The sequence below is a fragment of the Hyperolius riggenbachi genome, chromosome 1 (assembly GCF_040937935.1).
Source record: "Hyperolius riggenbachi isolate aHypRig1 chromosome 1, aHypRig1.pri, whole genome shotgun sequence".
In the NCBI taxonomy this organism is placed as follows: domain Eukaryota; kingdom Metazoa; phylum Chordata; class Amphibia; order Anura; family Hyperoliidae; genus Hyperolius; species Hyperolius riggenbachi.
In genome coordinates this window covers 356505075-356532256 of record NC_090646.1, presented here as the reverse complement: position 1 = coordinate 356532256, position 27182 = coordinate 356505075, and the positions used below count along the sequence as shown (strand labels likewise).

The following is a 27182-nucleotide window of genomic DNA, read 5'->3' as shown; positions in this document are numbered from 1 at the left end:
ATGATTCTTTAAAAATACATTCTTTAACTAGAACCCATCTATTAGGCCCCGTTTACACTGAATCAGTTGGTGCACGTTTTTTTTTCTTCTCCATTATTATTATTATTATTTATATAGCGTCGACATCTTCCTCAGCGCTGTACAGAGTATATATAGTCTTTTCACTAACTGTCCATTGGAGGAGCTTACAATCTAGTCCCTACCATAGTCATATGTCTATATTGTGTAGTGTATGTATTGTAGTCTAGGGACAATTTTTAGGGGGAAGACAATCAACGTATCTGTATGTTTTTTGGGATGTGGGAGGAAACCGGAGTACCCGGAGGAAACCCACTCAGACACGGGGAGAACATACAAACTCCTTGCAGATGTTGACCTCCCTGGGATTCGAACCAGGGACCCAGCGATGCAAGGCAAGAGCGCTAACCACTACGCCACAGTGCTTTTCCATAGCAGTGCATTGCGAAAAAGATTTCAGTCAAAACGCGCTAAGTGTGAAAGGTGCCATAGGAAAACATGGGACTTACTTTGAAAATCAGTTTTCCTTTCAGTTATAACTGAGAGCAACTGATTAAGTGTAAACTGGGCCTAAGGGCCAATTCACACTGTGTCTGTTGAATTACATCACAACGGACAATACTATCGCATCTCAGTGCGACTGCGATGTAATGATATTCCTATAGGGTTTTCACATTGATTGCGGTGAAAGCACAGCATGCAGTCACATTTACAGACAACAATTGTTTGTAATCTGTGGATAAAAAGATAACATTATAGCTCTTGCTAATATGGTCATTTCAGATCAAAAATGAATTGATCAACCATATTGTTCAGTTTGTGCCAGCAATAGAGGTTGCTCTAGCCAATCAGCCTTATTGTGGACATCAGAGCATGACAATGAGAGGTTTTACTTAGTTCTTTGTCAAAATATTTTTATTGAGAGAATTAGCATTTGTAAAATATAACAGCTTGGTCTCACATAAACCTCTTACAACACAATAAAGTAATGTAGCTTGATAATAATACATTACATGTACATCAGGAAGGCATTTCTGAATAAATCTGTTTTTTAATACGCTTGTTATTACTAGGTAAAACACTTTCCCTAATGATTATCATAGGTATATGTGCCCTTTGTATAGGTTAGCCAGGCATATGTGCCCTTGGAATAGGTTAGCCAGGTATATGTGCCCTTAGAATAAGTTAGCCAGGTATATGTGCCCTTAGAATAAGTTAGCCAGGCATATGTGCCCTTGGAATAGGTTAGCCAGGTATATGTGCCCTTTGTATAGGTTAGCCAGGTATATGTGCCCTTGGAATAGGTTAGCCAGGTATATGTGCCCTTGGAATAGGTTAGCCAGGTATATGTGCCCTTTGTATAGGTTAGCCAGGTATATGTGCCCTTAGAATAGGTTAGCCAGGCATATGTGCCCTTGGAATAGGTTAGCCAGGTATATGTGCCCTTGGAATAGGTTAGCCAGGTATATGTGCCCTTTGTATAGGTTAGCCAGGTATATGTGCCCTTAGAATAGGTTAGCCAGGCATATGTGCCCTTGGAATAGGTTAGCCAGGTATATGTGCCCTTGGAATAGGTTAGCCAGGTATATGTGCCCTTTGTATAGGTTAGCCAGGTATATGTGCCCTTAGAATAGGTTAGCCAGGCATATGTGCCCTTGGAATAGGTTAGTCAGGTATATGTGCCCTTGGAATAGGTTAGCCAGGTATATGTTCCCTTTGTATAGGTTTGCCAGGTATATGTGCCCTTAGAATAGGTTAGCCAGGCATATGTGCCCTTGGAATAGGTTAGCCAGGTATATGTGCCCTTGGAATAGGTTAGCCAGGTATATGTGCCCTTTGTATAGGTTAGCCAGGTATATGTGCCCTTAGAATAGGTTAGCCAGGCATATGTGCCCTTGGAATAGGTTAGTCAGGTATATGTGCCCTTGGAATAGGTTAGCCAGGTATATGTGCCCTTTGTATAGGTTAGCCAGGTATATGTGCCCTTGGAATAGGTTAGCCAGGTATATGTGCCCTTGGAATAGGTTAGCCAGGCATATGTGCCCTTGGAATAGGTTAGCCAGGTATATGTGCCCTTGGAATAGGTTAGCCAGGTATATGTGCCCTTGGAATAGGTTAGCCAGGTATATGTGCCCTTAGAATAGGTTAGCCGGGTATATGTACCCTTTGTATAGGTTAGCCAGGTATATGTGCCCTTAGAATAGGTTAGCCAGGCATATGTGCCCTTGGAATAGGTTAGTCAGGTATATGTGCCCTTGGAATAGGTTAGCCAGGTATATGTGCCCTTTGTATAGGTTAGCCAGGTATATGTGCCCTTGGAATAGGTTAGCCAGGTATATGTGCCCTTAGAATAGGTTAGCCAGGCATATGTGCCCTTGGAATAGGTTAGCCAGGTATATGTGCCCTTGGAATAGGTTAGCCAGGTATATGTGCCTTTGGAATAGGTTAGCCAGGTATATGTGCCCTTGGAATAGGTTAGCCGGGTATATGTGCCCTTAGAATAGGTTAGCCGGGTATATGTACCCTTTGTATAGGTTAGCCGGGTATATGTGCCCTTAGTATAGGATAGCTGGGTATAGGAGCCCGCACGCAACTTGCCTCCCTTCAGCTCCAGCGGTGGCCTCCTGGTCTTCACCCCCTCAGCCGCAGCTGCCTGCAGGGCAGATAAGCCATTTCGGCGGCTGAGGGAGGCTCTGGGCGCGGGCTGTGTGCGCTCAGGAGGAAGTTTTGCTTCCAGCGCCACGCCCCCAGCCATAACAATGCATCATGGCAGAGCCGCCCCTGGCCTCTCAGCTGCGCCTCTCTTCCCGTGAGATCAGCGGCCAGCAGCAGAATCTGACAGGCCACGTTCTAGAGCTGCTGGCCGCACAATTCAATGGGGCGCGGCCATGAGGCCGCGATCTACCAATCAGGCGGTCGCGATCTACCGGTAGATTGCGATCGACCTATTGGGCAGCCCTGCTCTAAACCATGTTAAAAATAACAGTTGAGGCTGCTGCATTCCTTTTTTTTTTGGTAACACAATGTTTATTAAGATTAAGAAAGCGGTCAACAGTAACACAAACAAAATACATACAAGGTTTCAGATCTAGAACAATTTGAGAGTACGCTCACATCATCTCTTCATTCTGGCTTACCGGACTCAGGCCTCGTTCATACCAGGGACGTTTCTATGCGCTTTTCACAGCGCACTGCCCTGTGCGTTCAGCGAGGTATTGATTTTCCCATGTAATTAAATGTAGCTGGTTCACATCTATGCGCTGCGCTGAGCAGTGTTACAAAAACATAGGGTTGCATGCATTTCTGATGTAAAGCGCACATCAATGAAAGTGAATGGGTGCGCTTTTTTTAGCGCATAGAAGCGCGTACAAGCGCATAGAAGCGCATGCGTTTTTTGACCCTAATTGGAAAAAAAGATACATTTACATATAAAAACAAAGCTTTACTGACAACTGCTACTGCTACAATAAGCAAAGCATGCTTTAAAGAAGCGCAGCGCAACGCACAGAAGCGCGCACTAAAGCACGCACAAGTGCATGCATTTTTTACCATGCGCTTTCCCATGTTTCTCAGCGCAGCAGATGTGAACGAGGCCTTAGACAAACGTCCCTCAATACTAAGGTATCTTAAAGTTTAAATCCTCGTATGTTAAGTCCAAAGTCTAAGTGTTCTGAAGAGAGAACTTGTAGGATATATAACTGCTGAAAACCTTGAGGGGAAAAAAGTATAGGTTATCGGCTTATAGTAAATAAACTGGAACACATCCAATCTGTAGAATGGGATCTAAACTAGTTGAAGTAAATGTTGAGTGAGGAGGCTGCTGCATTCGTTTTGATTCTCTATTGCGTCACTTTTGGGTCTCAGGAACCGCATTATTCATTTAACCTTTAAATACCTAAACTCGTTTTGTTTTTTAATATTTATTTATTATTTTTAGCATTTGACACAGGAATTAGCAGAGATGGTGCCAGGTATCACTGCAGTAAAATGTAGAATTCAGACTGAATAAAAAAACAAAATATGTGTGAATGTGTATACCATACAACTGCCATTAAAATAACAGGATATGCTTTTTGGATCCCACAGCCAGTATTTCATTACTACACCTAATAAAGACCTAATAATATAACCTTAGTATATTATTATGAAAGCATTTATATTTTTAGCCATAGATAAAATGAAAAACACAAAAAATTCATACTAGTAATAATAACAGTAGATGTGTAGATGCTGAAGAAAGCTGTGCATCCCCCTCTCACCACCCCAAACAGGATGTCTGGGTATTAAAGTGACACTGAAGCAAAAAAAAGTATTATTTAATAATATGTATGTGTAGTACGGATAATTAATGGAACATTAGTAGCAAAGAAAAGACTCTCAGATTTTTATTTTCAGTTATATACCGTAGCTGTTTTTCTCTAATATTTGCAGTTCACAAATTACCTTCTGTATTTTAAATGATGAAACAGAGTAGAGCTAATGACCTTTTGAACTTCCTGGCAGAAAAACCTTAAATAAACAAGAAACAGTGAGAGACAGGTGGAGATAAGTGCTTCAGAAAACAGAACTGTAGCGGACCCAAATTGGGTCGTGGAGCTTAGAATGGCTCTTTTGCATAGATAACACTGAAGTTTCTTAACTCTTCTTGTACTGGAAACAATATTAGAGTCATATCTTTGCTGCTAATGTTCTATTTATAAGCTGTACTACACATACAAATCATTATATCATAAGTATATTTCCACTTCAGATTCCCTTTAACACTTACTGCATTTGTGGGTTCGGGGAGGGGGGGGGGGGGATGTTAACATCGATGAGGGGTGTAACTTAGGTAGGGGGCCCCATGAAAATTTTGCAAGTGGAACCCATGGTTTGTAGTTACAGCCCTGCATGGTATATTGTTATGAAAGCATCTATATTTTTAGCCATAGTTAAGTTGAGGCAGGGAACACACTTGACTGTTTTCGTACACGTTTTCTGCACAGAAAAACTGAGAACTCATGTTAATCAATGGGCTAGTACACACTTAATATTTTGTTCGCGCGCAGAAAAAAAACTGACATTCTGCATCATGACTCTGCACATTTTGTCAGTTTTTTTGTATCAATTACATCAGCTGCTATGAAAAAACGCGCGCGTTTTCCTGCATAGAGACACACTTGGTGTGGAGAAAAAGTATGCAGGAAAACGCGCGCTGAAAACTGAAAGACAAGTGTGTTCCCTGCCTGAAGAATACAAAAAAATCATACTAGTAATAATAATATGCTATTGGTAATCAGGCTAGGGAGAGAGCATGAACATGTTTCATATGCACCTCTGTAGTATGCTTGAAATTGCAGTACTGTGGGCTGAACTGCTCTGAAAACGTATATTATTTTTTTTACTGCAACTATGAATATAAGCACTAACTAATAACCTTGCAAAGGCTTTATATACAAGAATACAATAAGCAATCAGTAGATTCTCAGTTTCTACGCAAGCTCTATTGAGCAGTGTTTTGAGCAGTGTTCCTGATCTTCATAGCATATTCATCCGCAGTGATGCTCGCCTGGAACGAACGTACCGCATGCACTTGACTCATACTCGTGTGTTTGAATCCCAATATATTTTTATGCACACTTCAAAGAGACTTACAAATGAAATCTTTTCATACTTCCCTCTGTGGTCTAGAGATACACGGTAGCAAAACTCTAATGTCATCACTATTTTTCTCTGCTCATTTGGAAGTTTTGGTATGAGGCATGTATTTTAAAACAAGCACACTGTGAGAAAGATATTGCTGCATGCTGAGCTCTAACGTTAACTTTCTCCTGTAGGTCTGGTGTTTCATTACCGGGCAGCCAGTAATCGGTATGCCTTGGCCTTTCCCGAAGCTGTGCGATCCTGTCAAGAGAACTCCGGTGTCATTGCCTCCCCAGAGCAGCTGCAGGCCGCGTTTGAGGATGGCTTGGACAACTGTGACGCGGGATGGCTGGCTGACAGGACTGTGAGGTACTTGGGGGGGAAGAGGGGGTTTAAAGTTTACATCTTCAGACATCCATTGGCTTTAGCGTTAGCGACAAGTGCATGAGCTTGTTATCTACTTAGGCATACATGTGTTCTCTAAAGTCATCAATAAGCCTCAAATTATACTGCATATAATATTAACTTGCATTAATTAGCAATGCACGTTATGTGCATTGTATATGTCTACTTTTTACAATACATATAAATTTAAATACCTGGAGGCTGGCTCTTGTAGTCCCTTCTTGCCAGCAGAGTGGAAGTTGCTTCTCCAGCATAGAGCAGAGGACATAATCTCATCCACCAACTTTCTGTGCTGAAATTAATTATCTAAAAATAGTCAGCACTACAGCTACTGTATGTTGTGGTGTTGTCGTTCTAACCACAAGTTAGTTGTTTACATTTTCTGATAAGGAAGAAGATAGGTGGAGTCAAATGATCTCTACACACACATATACTGGCTACTGTTTCTTTCTGCCTCCTTCTTATCTCATGTGGGTAATGGTGGGATGGGGAGGAGTTTGGACAGCTGTCTCTCCAATAAGACCGCACTGTCATCTCAACTGGAAATGGAACTAAAGGAGCCAATAGCATGGTATTTTAAACATATTTATTGCAAAACGTACAAATGTACAATATTCAAAATATTGTGCATTGCAAATCAATGCAAATCTACTATTGAAAAAGGGAGGTTGATTTAATAATTCTGTAGATATTTCTGTGAGTGGCTTACTGTGAAAAATTACTTAGTAAGCACTGTTAATACTCTAGGGTACGTATTCAAATATAATTACATTTAATTACATGCAAGCATCAATGCATTATAATCAAGAAGAAGGGGAAGAAGCATGTCATGTACATCAGTCATCTAAAGGACAATTCCATGAAGTGCTATGGGAATCAGCAATCCATGGAGATAACATTTTTAATTTCTAGGTAAATCAATAAGGCAGAATCAATTTGGGACCCTGTAGGTTAGTATATAGTATGAGCAAAAGGCAAGTTCCTCCAAGTGGTTTGTAAATTTAAAGGCTCTCATTTTTTATAGACATTAAAAACATATAGTATACAAAGCAAAGATATACAGTAACTATTAAACTTGTATTTCCTGGAGTGTATTTTTTTAACATGTGAGGTAATAACATGTGAGGTTTTTAACTTTGTGTTCCATTTGGAGGAACAACTTGTATTATGCCTATAACACTGTACATCTTATGTCTATAACACTGTACATCTTATGCCTATAACACTGTACATCTTATGTCTATAACACTGTACATCTTATGCCTACAACACTGTATATCTTATGCCTGCAACACTGTATATCTTATGTCTACAACACTGTACATCTTATGCTTACAGCACTGTACATCTTATGTCTATAACCCTGTACATCTTATGCCTAAAACAGTGTATATCTTATGCCTACAACACTGTACATCTTATGCCTACAACACTGTATATCTTATGCCTACAACACTGTACATATTATGCGTACAACACTGTATATCTTATGCTTATAACACTGTACATCTTATGCCTACAACTCTGTACATATTATGCCTATAGCACTGTACATCTTATGACCTACAACACTGTACATCTTGTGCTTACAACACTATACATCTTATGTCTATAACACTGTATATCTTATGTCTGTAACACTGTACATCTTATGCCTACAACACTGTACATCTTATGCTTACAACACTGTACATCTTCTGCCTGCAACACTGCACATCTTATGCCTACAACACTGTACATATTATGCGTACAACACTGTATATCTTATGCCTATAACACTGAACATCTTATGCCTACAACTCTGTACATATTATGCCTATAGCACTGTACATCGTATGACCTACAACACTGTACATCTTATGCTTACAACACTATACATCTTATGTCTATAACACTGTACATCTTATGTCTGTAACACTGTACATCTTATGCCTACAACACTGTATATCTTATGCCTACAACACTGTACATCTTATGCTTACAACACTGTACATCTTCTGCCTGCAACACTGCACATCTTATGCCTACAACACTGTACATTTTATGCGTGCAATAGTGTTGCTCGGATACCTCATTATCCTATTCAAGTTTGGTCGAATTCGGATAGTAAACTATCCGAATTCACTCTAACTTCAATATCCGATGTAATCGAATATCCGATTCGACCTCGGATATCCGACGTCACTATCCGAGTCTGTATTCGAGTAAAATATTCGAGCTGGCCTCAAATAGCTTGTAAAACTTGTATTGGAGGTCAATGATGCATGAAACCACATTTTTTATGAAGAAAAACATCAAGTGATTATGTGGTGATGTAGTAGTTATAAAAAAAGGTATCAAAAATAGTAAATTAACTTCATGAAAAGTGTTTGCATGAGAAGGTGTGTCCAAAATGGTTGTTGTAACAGTCTTCATTTACGTCATCTTCATCTTCTTCTTCTATATCTTCTTCTTCTTCTTCTTCTTCTATATCTTCTTCTTCTTCTATATCTTCTTCTTCTTCTATATTTTCTTCTTCTATATCTTCTTCTTCTTCTTCTTCATCTTCTTCTATATCTTCTTCTTCTATATCTTCTTCAGCTTCTTCTATATCTTCTTCTTCTATATCTTCTTCAGCTTCTTCTATATCTTCTTCTTCTATATCTTCTTCTTCTTCATCTTCTTCTATATCTTCTTCTATATCTTCTTCTTCTATATCTTCTTCTTCATCATCTTCTTCTATATCTTCTTCTTCTATATCTTCTTCTTCATCATCTTCTTCTATATCTTCTTCTTCTATATCTTCTTCGTCTATATCTTCTTCATCTTCTTCTATATCTTCTATATCTTCTTCTTCTATATCTTCTTCTTCTATATCTTCTTCATCTTCTTCTATATCTTATTCTTCTTCATCTTCTTCTTCTTCATCATCTTCTTCTCTATCATTATACTATGTGTCTTGGTTTTCCTTTCTTTTGTAATATTTTTTTTTACTTAATTTGTGGAAATATTTTATTTTAATAACACCATAGTTATATTTGTGTTGATGGCATAATAGGTAGGTAGTCGAACATTGAAAGCCATAGTGCCTTTTTCTGTGTACCCTGGCGGTGGTAAAACACAGACATCAGCAGGAGGAGGAAGTAGTTGCAGGCTTGCAGCTATTTGTAGTGTGTGGTAATATTCGGTCGTTACTCGGTAGGAGAGTGGGTGGGCAGGTGGCAGCAGAAAATAGTTCTTCTTCTGTTCTCCCTGGCAGTGGTAGCAGCACACAGACAGCAGAAGCTCAATGCAGCTACAGGAGGAGGAGTAATGTGTGTCAGGCAGTGTGATGTGACTGACATAATAGGCCCTGGTTCCTAGCGGTGGTACCACCAGGGCCGTAAATGAACATCATGAGGTTCCAGACAGCGGTCGTGAAGCCCACATTGTGTCCAATACACAATTGGGACAGCAAAGTTTTCAACCCGGACACCTCTAAATTAATTACAATTTTTGTTTTTAAATTATTGCAGCTATTGTTGAGCGTAATAGCTGGTGGTGCATGGGCGGCAGCACCTTGTAATGTGTTCCCTGGCAGTGAAAACACACACACAGCAGGAGGAAATATAACAGCAGGCAGCGTGAGGAGGATAAGTGTGTGGCAGACTGGCATTTGGCAGCAGGCAGGAGGGCAGGCAGCGAGACATAGTAGGCCCTGGGTCCTAGCGGTGGTTCCAGGGACGTAAATGAACATCATGAGGTTCCAGACAGCGGTCGTGAAGCCCACATTGTGTCCAATACACAATTGGGACAGCACAGTTTTCAACCCGGACACCTCTAAATTAATTACAATTTTTGTTTTTTGTTTTTAAATTATTGCAGCTATTGTTGAGCGTAATAGCTGGTGGTGCATGGGCGGCAGCACCTTGTAATGTGTTCCCTGGCAGTGGAAACACACAGACAGCAGGAGGAAATATAACAGCAGGCAGCGTGAGGAGGATACTTGTGTGGCAGACTGGCATTTGGCAGCAGGCAGGAGGGCAGGCAGCGAGACATAGTAGGCCCTGGGTCCTAGCGGTGGTTCCAGGGCCGTAAATGAACATCATGAGGTTCCAGACAGCGGTCGTGAAGCCCACATTGTGTCCAATACACAATTGGGACAGCACAGTTTTCAACTCGGACACCTCTAAAATAATTACATTTTTTTTTTATTATTGCAGCTATTGTTGAGCATAATAGCTGGTGGTGCATGGGCGGCAGCACCTTGTAATGTGTTCCCTGGCAGTGGAAACACACAGACAGCAGAAGGAAATATAACAGCAGGCAGCGTGAGGAGGATAAGTGTGTGGCAGACTGGCATTTGGCAGCAGGCAGGAGGGCAGGCAGCGAGACATAGTAGGCCCTGGGTCCTAGCGGTGGTTCCAGGGCCGTAAATAAACATCATGAGGTTCCAGACAGCGGTCGTGAAGCCCACATTGTGTCCGAAACACAATTGGGACAGCACAGTTTTCAACCCGGACACCTCTAAATTAATTACAATTTTTTTTTAAATTATTGCAGCTATTGTTGAGCGTAATAGCTGGTGGTGCATGGGCGGCAGCACCTTGTAATGTGTTCCCTGGCAGTGGAAACACACAGACAGCAGGAGGAAATATAACAGCAGGCAGCATGAGGAGGATAATTGTGTGGCAGACTGGCATTTGGCAGCAGGCAGGAGGGCAGGCAGCGAGACATAGTAGGCCCTGGGTCCTAGCGGTGGTTCCAGGGCCGTAAATGCACAGCATGAGGTTCCAGACAGCGGTCATGAAGCCCACATTGTGTCCAATACACAATTGGGACAGCACAGTTTTAAACCCGGAAACCTCTAAATTAATTACATTTTTTTTTAATTATTGCAGCTATTGTTGAGAGTAATAGCTGGTGGTGCATGGGCGGCAGCACCTTGTAATGTGTTCCCTGGCAGTGGAAACACACAGACAGCAGGAGGAAATATAACAGCAGGCAGCGTGAGGAGGATAAGTGTGTGGCAGACTGGCATTTGGCAGCAGGCAGAAGGGCAGGCAGCGAGACATAGTAGGCCCTGGTTCCTAGCGGTGGTTCCAGGGCCGTAAATACACAGCATGAGGTTCCAGACAGCGGTCGCGAAGCCCACATTGTGTCCAATACACAATTGGGACAGCACAGTTTTCAACCCGGACACCTCTTAAATAATTACTTTTTTTTTTTCAAATGGATGCAGCTATTTTTGAGCGTAATAGCTGTTGGCGCATGGGCAGCAGCGCCTTGTAATGTGTTCCCTGGCAGTGGAGACACAGACAGCAGGAGGAAATACAGCAGCAGGCAGCGTGAGGAGGTTGAGTGTGTGGCAGACTGACAGCAGGCAGGAGGGCAGGCAGCGAGACATAATAGGCCCTGATTCCTAGTGGTGGTTCCAGGGCCGTAAATACACAGCATGAGGTTCCAGACAGCGGTCTTGAAGCCCACATTGTGTCCAATACACAATTGGGGCAGCACAGTTTTGAACCCGGACACCTCTTAAATAATTACAATTTTTTTTTTCAAATGGATGCAGCTATTTTTGAGCGTAATAGCTGTTGACGCATGGGCAGCAGCACCTTGTAATGTGTTCCCTGGCAGTGGAGACACAGACAGCAGGAGGAAATACAGCAGCAGGCAGCGTGAGGAGGTTGAGTGTGTAGCAGACTGGCAGCAGGCAGGAGGGCAGGCAGCGAGACATAATAGGCCCTGGTTCCTAGCGGTGGTTCCAGGGCCGTAAATACACAGCATGAGGTTCCAGACAGCGGTCGTGAAGCCCACTTTGTGTCCAATACACAATTGGGACAGCACAGTTTTCAACCCGGACACCTCTAAATTAATTACAATTTTTTTTTTTTTTCAAATTAATGCAGCTATTGTTGAGCGTAATAGCTGGTGGCGCATGGGCAGCAGCACCTTGTAATGTGTTCCCTGGCAGTGGAGACACAGACAGCAGGATGAAATACAACAGCAGCAGCAGCAGCAGCAGCAGGTGTATGTGTGTGTGCCAGTCGTCACTTCATGTCCCCCTCTCGCCGACAACAGGGGCCATGAATTCGCCTTCCACCCAAGCCTGGTTCATTTTGAGAAACGTCAGTCTGTCCACAGACTTGTGAGACAGACGAGATCGCTTCTCAGTGACGACTCCACCGGCTGCACTGAAGCAACGCTCTGACAGTACGCTGGAAGGGGGGCAGGAGAGCACTTCCAGGGCGTACTGCGCAAGCTCGCTCCAGATCAGCAGGTGCTTGACCCAATACTCCATGGGAGCAACAGGGGCCACGCTGTCAAGCCCGCTGAAGGACCCCATGTAGTCAGCCACCATGCGGGTCAAGCGCTGCCTGTGACTGGAGAAGGATGCTGCTGCAGGCACCTCCTCTCTAGTCCTTGGCAGCTCTACACTCATGTAGAGCTCTTGGGTCAGAGACAGCAGGTCTGTGGTGCGCGTGCGCTTGCTGCTGGTGGATGCAGGCACCTGCTGCTGCCTCTGTGCTGGCTGGACATTGGGGGTGGATGTCTGAGGGAAGGCTTCCTCCAAGCGCTCAACAAGGGACAGCTGCAAATCCCTCATTTGTTGCGCACGGTCTCCTCCTGCAGGCAGGAACTGGCTGAGCTTCCCCTTCAGACATGGGTCCAGCATCATGCAGATCCAGATGTCCTCCCTCTGCTTCATCTGGATCACCCTTGGGTCCTTGCGCAGGCACCTCAGCATGTGCGCTGCCATTGGGAAGAGTCTGGCCACGTCTGTTGGCACATCATCGGCATCCTCAGAGCCGAGAGTGCTGTCCTCCTCTTCCTCTTCCCCCTCCACCTCATCCTCTCTCCACCCCCGCACCAGTCCAGCTGCGCTCTGCTGCTCCCCCTCATCAGCAGCAAGGTCAGGGACCTCCACCAACTCCGAGCCCTCCTCCTCAGAGGTGGCCTGTGAAGCTGCCTGCAACTCCTGCTGGTCCAAGGCTGCCGCTCCCTCCTCCAGCAGTGCATATAGGGCCCTGTCCAGCACACACACCATGGGCACCCACTCGCACACCATTGCATGGTCCCTGCTCACCATGTTGGTGGCCTGCAGGAAGGGTGCCAGGACTGAGCACACCTGCTGCATGTGCCCCCAGTCCTCCGTGGAGATGATGGATGGGAGGTTGGTGGCGGCACGCCCAGTTGCAGTGAGGGAGGCAACTGTTGCTCGTGCAACGCACTGGCTGACAGCCTGCCTCTGTTCAATCAGACGCTCCAACATCGCCAGGATGGAGTTCCAGCGAGTTGGACATCGAGCATGAGCCGGTGCTGTGGCAGGTGCAGCTCCTTCTGCCCCTCCTCCAGGCTCGCCACGGCTGCAGGCGAGTGCCAGAAGTGACGCACAACCTTCCTTGCCGCCTCAAGGAGTCGGTCCGTCCCCTGGTAGGTCCACAGGAACTTTTGGACTACCAGGTTCAGGACGTGCGCCAGGCAGGGGATGTGGGTCAGGTCTCCCCTGCTGATGGCAGCAACCAGGTTTGCCCCATTGTCGGACACCACCTCTCCGACTCTGAGGCCTCTGGGGGTCAGCCAATTCCTCTCCTGCTCTCGGAGTTTGGCCAGGACGTGGTTCGCCGTCAGTTTGGTCTTCCCCAGGCTGACCAATTCCAGCAGCGCTTGGCAGTGGCGGGGCTTTACGCTGCTGCTGAGGCGGGGGGTTTGGGCTGGTGTGCCGGAGGATGTAAGCGGATCAGAGGAACCTGCTGCTGTTCCGCTGACCCTGCATGGTGGCACCACCCACTGCGTTGTTGGTGCTGCTGCTCTGACAGTGCCCGATGCTGCTCCCCCCTCCTCACCCCCTTCCACCAAGCTGACCCAATGCGCGGTGAAGGACAGATAGCGGCCTGTCCCAAACCGGCTGCTCCACGAGTCCATGGTGACGTGGACCCGTTGACCCACCGCGTGCTCCAGCCCTCTCCCGACATTGGCCATTACAGAGCGGTGAAGTGCAGGGATGGCCATGCGTGCGAAATAATGTCGGCTGGGGATTGGCCAATCGGGGGCTGCACACATCAGGAGCACACGCATGTCGCTCCCCTCCTGCACAAGGGAATAAGGCAGGAGTTGGGAGCACATGGCCCGTGCCAGCAAGCCGTTCAGCTGACGCACGCGACAGCTGCTGGGAGGCAGAACCCTGACCACCCCCTGGAAGGTGTCGCTGAGCAGGGTCTGGCGAGGCCTTTTGCTGGCATGGGAAGCAGTGGAGGGAGCAGAGGAGGCCACTGAGGACTGGCTGCCAGAACAGGCCTCAGTGTCGGCGGCAGGAGTTGCAGAGGGAGGAGGAGCAGTGCGTTGCTGACGCACTCCTGCTGCCGACGGCTTCGCAGTGGTGGCGGGTCTGCCACTGCCAGCTTCCTTCAACTTCACGAACTCCTCATGCTCGTGAAAGTGTTTCCCTGCAAGATGGTTGACCAGCGAGGTGGTGCCAAACGCAAAGGGCTCCTCCCCTCTGCTGAGCTGCTTGCGGCACTGGTTGCAGGTGGCATACTTGCACTCCAAATATGGAAGGGTGAAAAAATTCCATATTGGGGAGGTGAAGTTGCCCCTTCGGCTGGAAGGTGCTGCTGCCGCTGGTCTCCCTGTGGTGGTTGGGGGGGTTCTTGGTGCGGCTGGTGGTGGCACTGGCAGAACTCGTCTCCTGATCAGCACGCTGTGTGGCCTACATACCACGCCTACTTGTGATCCTGCCCATGCCTGCGATGCTGATCCTTCTAGCAAGGCCCGCAGACGCATCCTCCTCCTCCTCCTCCTCAGAGCTGATGACATCCCCACTCCCAGGACCTGGCGGCAACCAGTCTTTGTCCTTCACAGTGTCATCATCATCCTCCCCCTCCGCAAACATGTCCTTCTGGGATCCCCCAAACTCCTCTTCTGCATGATGGGGGATGGACAGTCACCACTGTCTGACTGTCCAAAGCATCATCCCCCAAAGTGCCCATGAGCATTCCTTCCTCCGCCAATTCTTCCGCAACAGCATTCCATAACCCCACTGTTAGAGATGAGCGTAATGGCGTAATTACGATTTCGCGAAATTTCGCGTAATTAGTGTAATTACGTTTATGGCCGTAAGTACATAATCGTAATGAAGAAGGATTTCGCGAAATTTCGCGTAAGCGTAATTTTCGCGTAATTTTCGCATTGCAACGGGTATTACGAAATTAATGCGTATGGCCATGCTCCCGAAGCGGAAAAGTTGACGCATGGATCAATGTTAGGTAGCTGCCGACTTTAAGGGTTAATAGCAAAGCCCCCTTAAATGCTAAGAGCCTCAAATTTGGAGAATATATTAAGGAGATCAGGAGGAATAAGAGGAAAAAATTTTTTTTCAAAAAGACCTTATAGTTTTTGAGAAAATCGATGTTAAAGTTTCAAAGGAAAAATGTAAACATTTAAAAACCCGCCGACTTTAAAGGTTAATAGCAAAGCCTGCTTAAAGTTTAGGAACACCAAATTCCCAGGGTATATTAAGGGGATCAGTGGGAATAAGAGGAAAAAATTTTTTTTCAAAAAGACCTTATAGTTTTTGAGAAAATCGATTTTTAAGTTTCAAGGGCGAAAATGTATTTTAAATGCGGAAAATGTCAGGTTTTTTTGCACAGGTAACAATAGTGTATTATTTTCATAGATTCCCCCAAGTGGGAAGAGTTTTACTTACTTCGTTCTGAGTGTGGGAAATATAAAAAAAAACGACGTGGGGTCCCCCCTCCCAGACCTCTTTAACCCCTTGTCCCCCATGCAGGCTGGGATAGCCAGAATGCGGAGCACCGGCCGCGTGGGGCTCCGCACCCTGACTATACCAGCCCGCATGGTCCATGGATTGGGGGGTCTCGGAAGGGGAGGGGCAGCCAAGCTTTCCCCTCCCCCTCCGAGCCCTTGTCCAATCCAAGGACAAGGGGCTCTTCTCCACCTCCGATGGGCGGTGGAGGTGGAGGCCGCGATTTCCTGGGGGGGGGGTTCATGGTCGAATCTGGGAGTCCCCTTTAAAAAGGGGTCCCCCAGATGCCCACCCCCCCTCCCAGGAGAAATGAGTATAGAGGTATTTGTACCCCTTACCCATTTCCTTTAAGAGTTAAAAGTAAATAAACACACAAACACTTAGAAAAAGTATTTTAATTGAACAAAAAACATAACCACGAAAAAAGTCCTTTAATATTCTTAATTAACCATTAATACTTACCTGTCCCTTTAAATAAATGATCCCTCGAAATAGCCTCGGAAATGTTCTATCAGTTACAATGTAACAAAGTTATTACAATGTAACAACTTTGTTACATTGTAACTACGCCGCACCCGACATCACTCGCCGCTCAGCCGCCGCAGCATACACTTACGTGTCCGTGCAGGACGCTAAGTCCCCGCAGCTCCCGCTGCCCACCCCGCCCACATCTGTCACCCACATGTGAGTGACATGTGGGTGACATGTGAGTGACATGTGGGAGAGGCGGGGAGGGCAGCGGAGCCTGCGGGGACTTAGCGTCCTGCACGGACCCGACAGAGCTCTGAGCTATATAGCTCAGAGCTCTCTAAAGCATCTTTGTATTTTGGCTCCAAGGAGCCCCATTGGTCCTTAGCAGACCAATGGGGTTCCTTCTGATTTGAAGGAACCCCATTGGACGGCTAAGGACCAATGGGGCTCCTTGGAGCCAAAATACAAAGATGCTTTAGAGAGCTCTGAGCTATATAGCTCAGAGCTCTGTCGGTCCGTGCAGCGCAGACGCGTATGCGGCGGCGGTGAGTGACGTCGGGTGCGGCGTAGTTACAATGTAACAAAGTTGTTACATTGTAATAACTTTGTTACATTGTAACTGATAGAACATTTCAGAGGCTATTTCGAGGGATCATTTATTTAAAGGGACAGGTAAGTATTAATGGTTAATTAAGAATATTAAAGGGCTTTTTTCGTGGTTATGTTTTTTGTTCAATTAAAATACTTTTTCTAAGTGTTTGTGTGTTTATTTACTTTTAACTCTTAAAGGAAATGGGTAAGGGGTACAAGTACCTCTATACTCATTTCTCCTGGGAGGGGGGGTGGGCATCTGGGGGACCCCTTTTTAAAGGGGACTCCCAGATTCCACCATGAACCCCCCCACAGGAAATCGCGGCCTCCACCTCCACCGCCCATCGGAGGTGGAGAAGAGCCCCTTGTCCTTGGATTGGACAAGGGCTCGGAGGGGGAGGGGAAAGCTTGGCTGCTCCTCCCCTTCCGAGACCCCCCAATCCATGGACCATGCGGGCTGGTATAGTCAGGGTGCGGAGCCCCACGTGGCCGGTGCTCCGCATTCTGGCTATCCCAGCCTGCATGGGGGACAAGGGGTTAAAGAGGTCTGGGAGGGGGGACCCACGCCGTTTTTTTTTTATCTTTCCCACACTCAGAACGAAGTAAGTAAAACTCTTCCCACTTGGGGGAATCTATGAAAATAATACACTATTGTTACCTGTGCAAAAAAAAAAATGACATTTTCCGCATTTAAAAGACATTTTCGCCCTTGAAACTTAAAAATCGATTTTCTCAAAAACTATAAGGTCTTTTTGAAAAAAAAATTTTTCCTCTTATTCCCACTGATCCCCTTAATATACCCTGGGGATTTGGTGTTCCTAAACTTTAAGCAGGCTTTGCTATTAACCATTAAAGTCGGCGGGTTTTTAAATGTTTACATTTTTCCTTTGAAACTTTAACATCGATTTTCTCAAAAACTATAAGGTCTTTTTGAAAAAAAAAATTTCCTCTTATTCCTCCTGATCTCCTAAATATATTCTCCAAATTTGAGGCTCTTAGCATTTAAGGGGGCTTTGCTATTAACCCTTAAAGTCGGCGGCTTTTTTATATTATACGGAGCGTTACGGTTTAACGCGAAATTACGGTAGCGTTTAATGCGAAATTACGGCATGAACGAAACGCGAAATTACGCGTTGAAAATTACGCTTACGGTATTTTCAATTACGATTTTAATGGCAATTACGCTACTGTAATTTCGCATCGTAATCGCAAATTTCGCATGCGTAATTTTAGTAATGCGAAATTACGAAAATTTCAGCTCAACTCTACCCACTGTGCTTGGGGATAAGAAGGTGCTGAGTGACAGGGTGCTGGTGTCGCCCGCTGGGGCTGGAGAACTGCACTCCTCCTCCTGTTCCCCAGGCAGTGCTGGGCGGCTGCTGCTGCTCTTGCGAACAGGAGTGGTGGCGGGGGTGGAGGACTCAGTTCCAGAGCTAATGGTGGCCTGCTCATCCACTATCAGTTCCACCACAGCGTCTGCGTCCTTCTCCTCAATAGGACGGCTACGACCTGGCGGTGGGAGGAACATCTGGGCCACACGCTGCTGCTGCTGTGTCTCTGCAGCGTGACTCCCAGCTGTTGGGCGGCCAAGGCGTCCACGGCCAGTGGCTACTGGCGGAATAGCCACTGGTGCAGACGCAGAACTGCGCATGGTGGTGGTGGCGCGGCTGCCACGCCCACGACCTCCTCTCTTGACGATGCCCTTGCTGCCCTTGCTGCCCCTGCCCAAACCACGGCTGCCAGTGCCAGACATTGTATATTTTTAATATTATACAAATGAAAAAAAAAACGTATGTATGTAAAGGCGGGTGGGACAAGTGGGGTACTTTAATGAGGTGGGACTGGTGGTGGTGGGTGTTGTGAGGTGACGGACAGGTGTACTCTACAGCAGAGATCGGTGTAGCGCTAACGAGAGAGTGCGCACTGCGCACACAAAGACCCTAGCTGACGCCGACTGACGGTGTCCCTATACACAGACTACAGTACAAGTCAGCAAATACACAATAGAAGTAATAGAAAAAATAGGACGGGTGTAGCACTAACGAGAGGGTGCGGCGGACAGCGCAGATGTGCACTGCGCACACAAAGACCCTAGCTGACGCTGACTGACGGTGTCCCTATACACAGACTACAGTACAAGTCAGCGAATACACAATAGAAGTAAAATATAAACAATAGGACGGGTGTAGCACTAACGAGAGGGGGCGGACAGCGCAGACGTGCACTGCGCACACAAAGGCCCTAGGTAACGCGGTGACGGACGGTACCTATACACAGACTAGAGTACAGTACACTACAGTAGTACTCTAACTAAACAATAGAAAAATCTAGCTAAATAATACAACAGGTGTGACTAGATTACAGAGAGCAGATACAGCAGGACAGGTATAGCAGTAAAGCTGGGCCTTGCTAACTACAAAATAGTACAAATCTATCTAACACAGAAGAAGTAGTAGTACAGGAGTAGAGTAGGACAGGTGATAGCACAGGTAAGGTAACTAGAGACTAGAGCACAGAGCAGGGCAGGCTGCCTTGCCTAGGCACAGGGCCTAGCTGCTGGCTGCAGGCCTGCAGCAGCACCAGTGACAGTCTCTCTCCCTCCCTAGTCCCCCTAGTAATCACCCAAACTAAACTGCCTAAAATACAATCTATCTACAATACAAAGCAATACAGTTGAAGATCAAGTGTTGGAGTGTAAAAACGCTAGGTTTAGAACAATAGCAATGCACTTGCACACAGACAAAAAGCACTGGAGCAGTTCTCTCAGTACAATCAGTCAGTAAGTCGCAAGCAGGACGAGTGAGGCAAGATGGCGTCCGCTATTTATAGAGGGGGGCTTGGCCAATCCCCCTCTGTGGCTGCAGTCAGAGGGCTAGGAGCCCTCTGATTTGCTTGTGAGGACTCGAGGTGACGTCTGGCGTGACACTATCCGAGCTCGTGACGCTATCCAAGCTCGGATAGCTAGGATATCTCCGCATAGCTGCTTGCTATCCGAGTGCGCTCGGATAGCACAGCCCCGATAGCTAATACTATTCGAGCTCGGTATTCGAGCTCTAATAATGAAAAAGAGCTAGGATATGCGAGTAACTAGGATCTCCTAGCTCAGATGAGCATCACTGGCGTGCAACACTGTATATCTTATGCCTATAACACTGTACATCTTATGCCTACAACACTGTACATATTATGCATGTAGCACTGTACATCTTATGCCTACTACACTGTACATATTATGCGTACAACACTGTATATCTAATGCCTATAACACTGTACATCTTATGCCTACAACACTGTACATATTATGCCTATAACACTGTACATCTTATGCCTACAATAATGTACATCTTATGCGTACAACACTGTATATCTTATGCCTATAACACTGTACATCTTATGCCTACAACACTGTACATATTATGTATATAACACTGTACATCTTATGCCTACAACACTGTACATATTATGCCTATAACACTGTACATCTTATGCCTACAATAATGTACATCTTATGCGTACAACACTGTATATCTTATGCCTATAACACTGTACATCTTATGCCTACAACACTGTACATATTATGTATATAACACTGTACATCTTATGTCTACAACACTGTACATCATACGCGTACAACACTGTATATCTCATGCCTACAACACTGTACATATTATGTGTACAACACTGTATATCTTATGCCTATAACACTGTACATCTTATGCCTACATCATTGTACATATTATGCCTGTAACACTGTACATCTTATGCCTACACCACTGTATATCTTATGCCTATAACACTGTACATCTTATGCCTACATCATTGTACATGTTATGCCTATAACACTGTACATCTTATGCCTACAACACTGTACATCTTATGCGTACAACACTGTACATCTTATACCTATAACACTGTATATCGTATGCGTACAACACTGTACATCTTATGCCTACAACATTGCACATCTTATGTCTATAACACTGTACATCTTATGTCTGTAACACTGTATATCTTATGTCTATAACACTGTACATCTTATGCCTACAACATTGTACATCTTATTCCTACAACACTGTACATCTTCTGCCTATAACAGTGTACATCTTATGCCTACAACACTGTACATCTTATTCCTACAACACTGTACATCTTCTGCCTATAACACTGTATATCTTATGCCTACAAAATTGTACGTCTTATGCGTACAACACTGTATATCTTATGCCTATAACACTGTACATATTATGCCTACAACAATGTACATCTTATGGTGGCCATACATGGTACAATAAAAACATTTGATTATCCCGTTTATTCGATTTAAATGATCAAATCGAATGAAAGTTGAAAAAAAAATTTTCGATTAAGAAATTTGATTATCCCGTTTTTTCGAGAAAAATCAGATCAGACATGCTGGAAAAATCTTTATATTCGATCTAACGGAATAATCAAACTAAACACAGCGCTGTACAATATGTAAAGACGGCGGTTTCATCGTCTAACAGTCGGAGACTGAAGGCGGGGTGGAGCTCCGCCCCCCGAGCAGGAGATGCGTGCGCACCCTGCGCTCGATCTCCTGCAAATCCCAGCCCCAGGACTTGACGCCATCCGGCGTTAGGCGGTCCTGGGGCTACCGCCGTGGCCATGCCCATCGGCGTTAGGTGGTCCCAAGGGGGTTAAAAGAACAGGCAAATGTTTGATTTCATGAGGGCAGCCATCTTTTTGGTTGAAAGGAGGTGACATGGAGCATGAGACACAATTCCAACTGTCCTGTGTGCCGATCACCCCTCCCAGTTGCTAGGCAACGTGAATAACAACATAGGAAATCCCATCTTGCTTTGCACAGCATCAGGGAAAAAAGCCCAGGCAGTTTTCTTTGATGGGTGGAGCTTAGCTAAAAATGCAGCTAAAAATTATGCTTTGGTAAGAAAAATAAAGTTCTGATCCTGTGAAACTGGTAAAGAAACACCTAGCCTTTTCAGTTCTGCTGAGTAGATTTTTAGTCCGGAGGATCACTTTACGCAGATTCAGCTGGTTAACTCATCTATTTCAATGAGTCAGGAGATTAGCACAGAATCAGATTACTTCCATTACTAGTTCAAGGACAATAGTGTTATTGTTACAGTGTAATCAGAGGTGTAGACAGATACAGCACTGTTGAATTAAGCCTGTAGTTTCCTGATGTAGTGTGTATATACTGTTGCAAATATAAAAGTAAATTAAAGTGGACCTGAATTCAGAATTCCTCTCTGCTCTAAAAGATACACAACAGCATAACCTTTAATCAAAAAACATTTCTTTGTTACAGCTGATACAAATCCTAAAATAAATTGCACAATTTCTATTTCCTGGTTCATGGAAGCAGACATATCGTTTACAGCCTGTGCTTTCGAATGGGCTTATCTGCTTATCTGCCATAGGCAGTCATGTGACACAGGGGAGTGATCAAATTACAACTAGTGATTAGACACAAATGAGGTGGAATTACACAGACTAAACTCTTTAAATACATACAGAGTGCATTTCTGTTATGTTTTTCTTGTGTCCTGTACAAGAGTTCAGGTCCACTTTAACACATACCAGCGCTGAGTGCAAGGATAGATGCAGGGCCCATTACAAGTTCAAGATGAATAGTGGTATTGTTACAGTGCAATATGGCAGAAGCTATGTATTGTTTGCACTGGCAGCAGCATGATAGAGCTTACATTTTAATAATTTTTATTAAGGTTTGCACCATTCAAACACTGTATATTGTGGAAAACAAGTTGTTCTGAACAAGAATAACAATACAGATTAAGAGGTGTACGAAAGAAAAGAGTTAAAGAGGCACTGTAGTGACATATCGTAGAATGTTATTCAGAATACCGACTTTTACAGTAATTTTGCTGGCTTCAGCATTAGAAATGCTTCTTATATCTATATATATCACTACATATTAATATGTAGTCCCACCCTCCTAGCGATGTTTAGACTAGGCCGTTTTGCTATGTGGAATTCTGGAAGACCAGGTATATATTTTGTATTGGCTTTCAAACTCTGGGTAAATAAACCTTACAGAAAGCTAAACCTGACAGGACTAAGTGGTTGCCACCTGTGAGAAATTTAAATCAGGGAGAGGAAAGATTTTACATTAGGCAAACACTGACTAAGGCCTCGTTCACATTGTGTTCCGTTTGCGTGTCTGTCTGCATTGGGCGGGTTTTGCAGCGTTTTTTTTTTTTTGTGTGGGGTTTTTTTTTGCGATTCCTGCTGATTACCTGCGCACCGTTTTGTTTTTTGCTTTTTTTAAGCGCTTTTCTAAGCGGTTTTGCCGAGCGATTGCGGTTTTACACTTCCTGACGTTAGTGAAATCTTTGAACCGGAAAAGAATACAATGTATTTATTCTTAAAAACGCAAACCCAATCACTGCACAAATCAATTTTGTGAGCGTTTTGCGTTTCTCCTATACCTTCCATTGTGGCGGAATCGCCTCAAAGATTGTCCACGCACCTCTTTACTGAACCAACAGCGCACGACCTGGGCTGATATGTACCTTCTCATAGACTTTCATTACACAAGCATTGGGGGGGCGATTTTAAAAATTGCTTGCGCGTGAAGACAGGACAAAAACACCTCCAGTGTGAATGAACCCTTAATAATTTATAAATTAATATGGAAAAAAAACCTGTTATTTTCCTTACATTTGCTTTTTAAATAATACCTAGATATATGGCTACTTATGAGCAGGACGGTTCACAGGAGAGCTCATAGCACACATGTGCTTGGTACTATTACTGATACTACATGCTCCTTTCAGTTGTGTCTGCTCCTTTCTATCTAAGTTACTTTCATTGGCCATCTATTACTACAGCAGTGCCCATTTATCCTGTCCCTAATATCACATGGTTAGAGGTAGTGCCAATGGGAGCAGCTTATTAACAATCTACAAAGATCAGCGCTCTCAAATTTTGTAAGCAAATCTTCTTGCAGACAACCACAGTCTATCAAATGCCCGCCGGCAGCATTGTCCAGATACGTCGAATGCCTAGAGTCCATAGTTCCACAATAAATGTGTCTTAAAACACAGCGACAGACACTGGCCTAGAGCTTTTTCGGGCGTCCTACCCATCTTCAAGCCGATACATGTGCCACATGGGGGCAGCTAAGTTAGAGAGGAAGGGGATAATTGAGCATAGGTCCACTTTTATCCCAGTAAAGCACTCTTAGGGTTTCTTTTAAGTACAGGCAGCACTTTGTTTTGCTGCCAGCTAAAGGAACTTCACCATCCTACTTTGCTGAGGAAGGATATAATTCCATTATCTTGTAAGGACCCCTGGGTAGCCCTAGTATACTGCAAGATAATGGAATTACACCCTAAACATAGAAGGTTGGCAAAGCAAGATACACAGTGCTCAGTAGCAGATATGCCACTTTCAGCATTTTTATAAACGAGGGGGAAAATAGTATTAAAGGATTAATTACAATAACTGATATAACCAGGGGTATACTTCTATTTAGCACATCCTGGAAATTTCCCCCAAAACAGTCATATGTATTTTATGTAACTTAAAAGTAATTTTTATTCGTTTGTCGTGTTAGCCTTAGCTGTTGTTTTGTGAATGGACACTCTCATTGAGCAGAGTTCATTCAGTACTATAAATAGGTGGCAAAGGAAGCCAACTTGCTCTGCTAAAACTCAGGCATGATTTCCCTAAACAGAATATAGAACACATTCCCATATACATTTTCATTTATTGTATAATAATCTTGGTGATATTTTAAAATGTAGACTTGATGTGTCTACATCCTTCCTAAATCTTGTTATGTTATGTAGAGCAAACCTGTGTCACTGTCACAAATGTAATTGGTTGATTGTACATATGGATATAAGGAGTGATGAATGGGCATTGCCTGTTCTGTTTTACTGGCAAAGTCTCAGGAAAGAGAGTGTCCTCCCATTGGGTGCTCATAGTTGTGTGTATAATTAAGTTCATACTCCAAAGTGCTCCCTCCTAGTGTCAGAAAATCATATTAATGCAGAGAAATTATCTCCATCTTGCTTTAAGATGATTATATATGTTTTAAAATGTTTTGCAGATTATTTGAGTGAATTTCATGATTGTATGATTAATTATAAGCAGAGTTCTTCTTTAATCAGTTAGATTGTTGGTTAGAGCAACCCTTCTCTCTGCAGTAAGCTGTTTGTTCCCTGTACAAAGTTATGTTTCTATTAAGATAACACTGGAGAAATGTTCTGATTTTACTCAGATCTGGCTGTAATGCCTGCTACACAAGGCTTGCCCATCATACACATGCACTGCAGAAGCTAAGCCTGCTATATGCTGATATATTAATCATGTATAGAGATCATGTATAGTGATCATAGAGTTAATAATTAATGAGTTGATCAATGATAGACTTATATAATAAGGTAAATAAGTTTGCTTTCTATATATTTTAGCATGTATTAAAGCATATGGCTGTTTGTTATGAATATCAAACCAATAAGCCATGTGAACAAGACAGTACAACCTGTGACCACAGGGGGTATTCAGGAAATCCCTGTTAATTAATGATGTACCAAAGAACATGCCAAGTTCCTAGATTAAGTTAAGAACATACGCATATATCTTGGCAACCATCAGATCCAAAAAGATGTTATAAGGACAACACCTGGGTCACACTTGGTTCAAATGATCTAATTAAAATGTTATTAATGTAATTTTGATTAGAAAAGACATAGATTACTTACGTTAATAAGCCAAGTAGCGTCATATATGTACGCACCTGCTCAGATAACCCGCTACTTCAAAAATGTCACAAAATGTCAAAATGTACCAGTTAAAAATAAGTTTGAATTTGTGCGTTAATGTAAAATCCCCTAACCAACGCCATCTTAGAAGTATTACAATAAAAAGCCCTGGCAGGCTAGCATAGTTTATCATTGAGCCTGAAACTCTACTGAGATCGACTGAGGCCTAAAAGTCTACCTACCTTCCACTGTGATTCTAGAACACAAGAGAGGTAATATGCATTATTCTTGGTGAATTTATTGACAATAGCTTATATAAAAGTTAAAAAGACTTGTCATTTCAAACTTCAGCAGTTTTTTAAGTATTTTAGATAACTTGTTTATGCTATACTTCATATACAATCAGTAAGCATTACTATTTAAATGCAATTGCAAGCTTAGGGACAACTACCTAGCTTTAATTGATTAAGATATATCTACTTACCGTAAAGTTCTTTATACAAGAATATAACTCTATATACAATTTTTTAAGGATAAAGCTATATTTGTGTGTACCATACACTGTACAATCTCGAGATAACAATTATCGATGGAAGTTAAAATCTACAGAAGAAGAATTGCTATGTTGATATGGACTTGTTTTACTAAAGGAACTTTGAAAATGTATTTTGGATGATGGACAACAACTGGAGAGATGTATATTCCTGTATATATGCTTTATCTACTTTTTATATTAATATAATTTTATAAAATTCAACAGATGAGTGTTGCGTATTTTTTCCAGAGGTAAACCTGTTAACCTATAAATATTCTGTTTATAGTGAGCTACGCACCCACTACTGACTAATCTTCATTATGACGACTTTTTAGGCTTGCCTTTTAAGTCGTTTATAATCATTTAAGGCAGATATCGCTAAGATATTTGACACTTGTGCCTGGTAAAAGTAAATAATTGTCAAAGGACACAATGCAGCCAGCAAGTGGAACCGGGACCTGCAGGAACACAATTTGTCCACAAGGTTTGCGGACAGTAGAAAAGCATGTCTTGGGTCTAGAGGAACAGTGCCACCACCAGGTGCGGCAGGGTAAAGCAGGACTCCTAGCAGAAAGGACAAATAACACTTATATTGCGCTTATCTGGCGGACTCAAAGTGCTTGAGCTGCAGCCACTAGGGCATGCTCATTGCTCGGTAGGCAGTAGCAGTGTCCCAAGGACACCTTACTGTATAGGTGCTTGCTTACTGAACAGGAAGACCCAAGGCTTGAACCAAGGTCTCCTGTGTCAGAGGCAGAGCCCTAAACCATCTTCTCAATGATAGTATCATTGAACATGCACTGCTGTCCCTCAGCAGGTCTGTTTGTTGCAAGTCAATCCTTTTTACTGTACAGTTCTTGTACAGTACCCACGGGCTTTTGGCTTTGAATTTTGCACAGCATAGCCCATGCAGGAGTTGGGGGATACCACAGTTACTCCACTAAAGCTTCCTTTTATGTATTTTACCCAGCATTTTGAAAATGAGCTAGATTGAAAATCTTGTGACCATTCTACTGTGCTAGTTCAGGACACTGATTAGCTCCTTCGGATTTAATAAAATTAGTGAGGTGTTAACAACCAC

The 27182-nt window shown here is 43.8% G+C and overlaps 1 protein-coding gene across 2 annotated transcripts in view; it reads left to right on the top strand.

Annotated features, from left to right (window-relative positions):
• Positions 1-27182, top strand: part of NCAN (neurocan) — a 316793-nt gene that overhangs the window by 152527 nt on the left and 137084 nt on the right. For both annotated transcript variants that reach the window (XM_068234189.1, XM_068234188.1), the window contains exon 4: positions 5835-6009. In XM_068234189.1, the coding sequence (XP_068090290.1) occupies positions 5835-6009 (175 nt within the window). The remainder of the gene's footprint in view (positions 1-5834; positions 6010-27182) is intronic.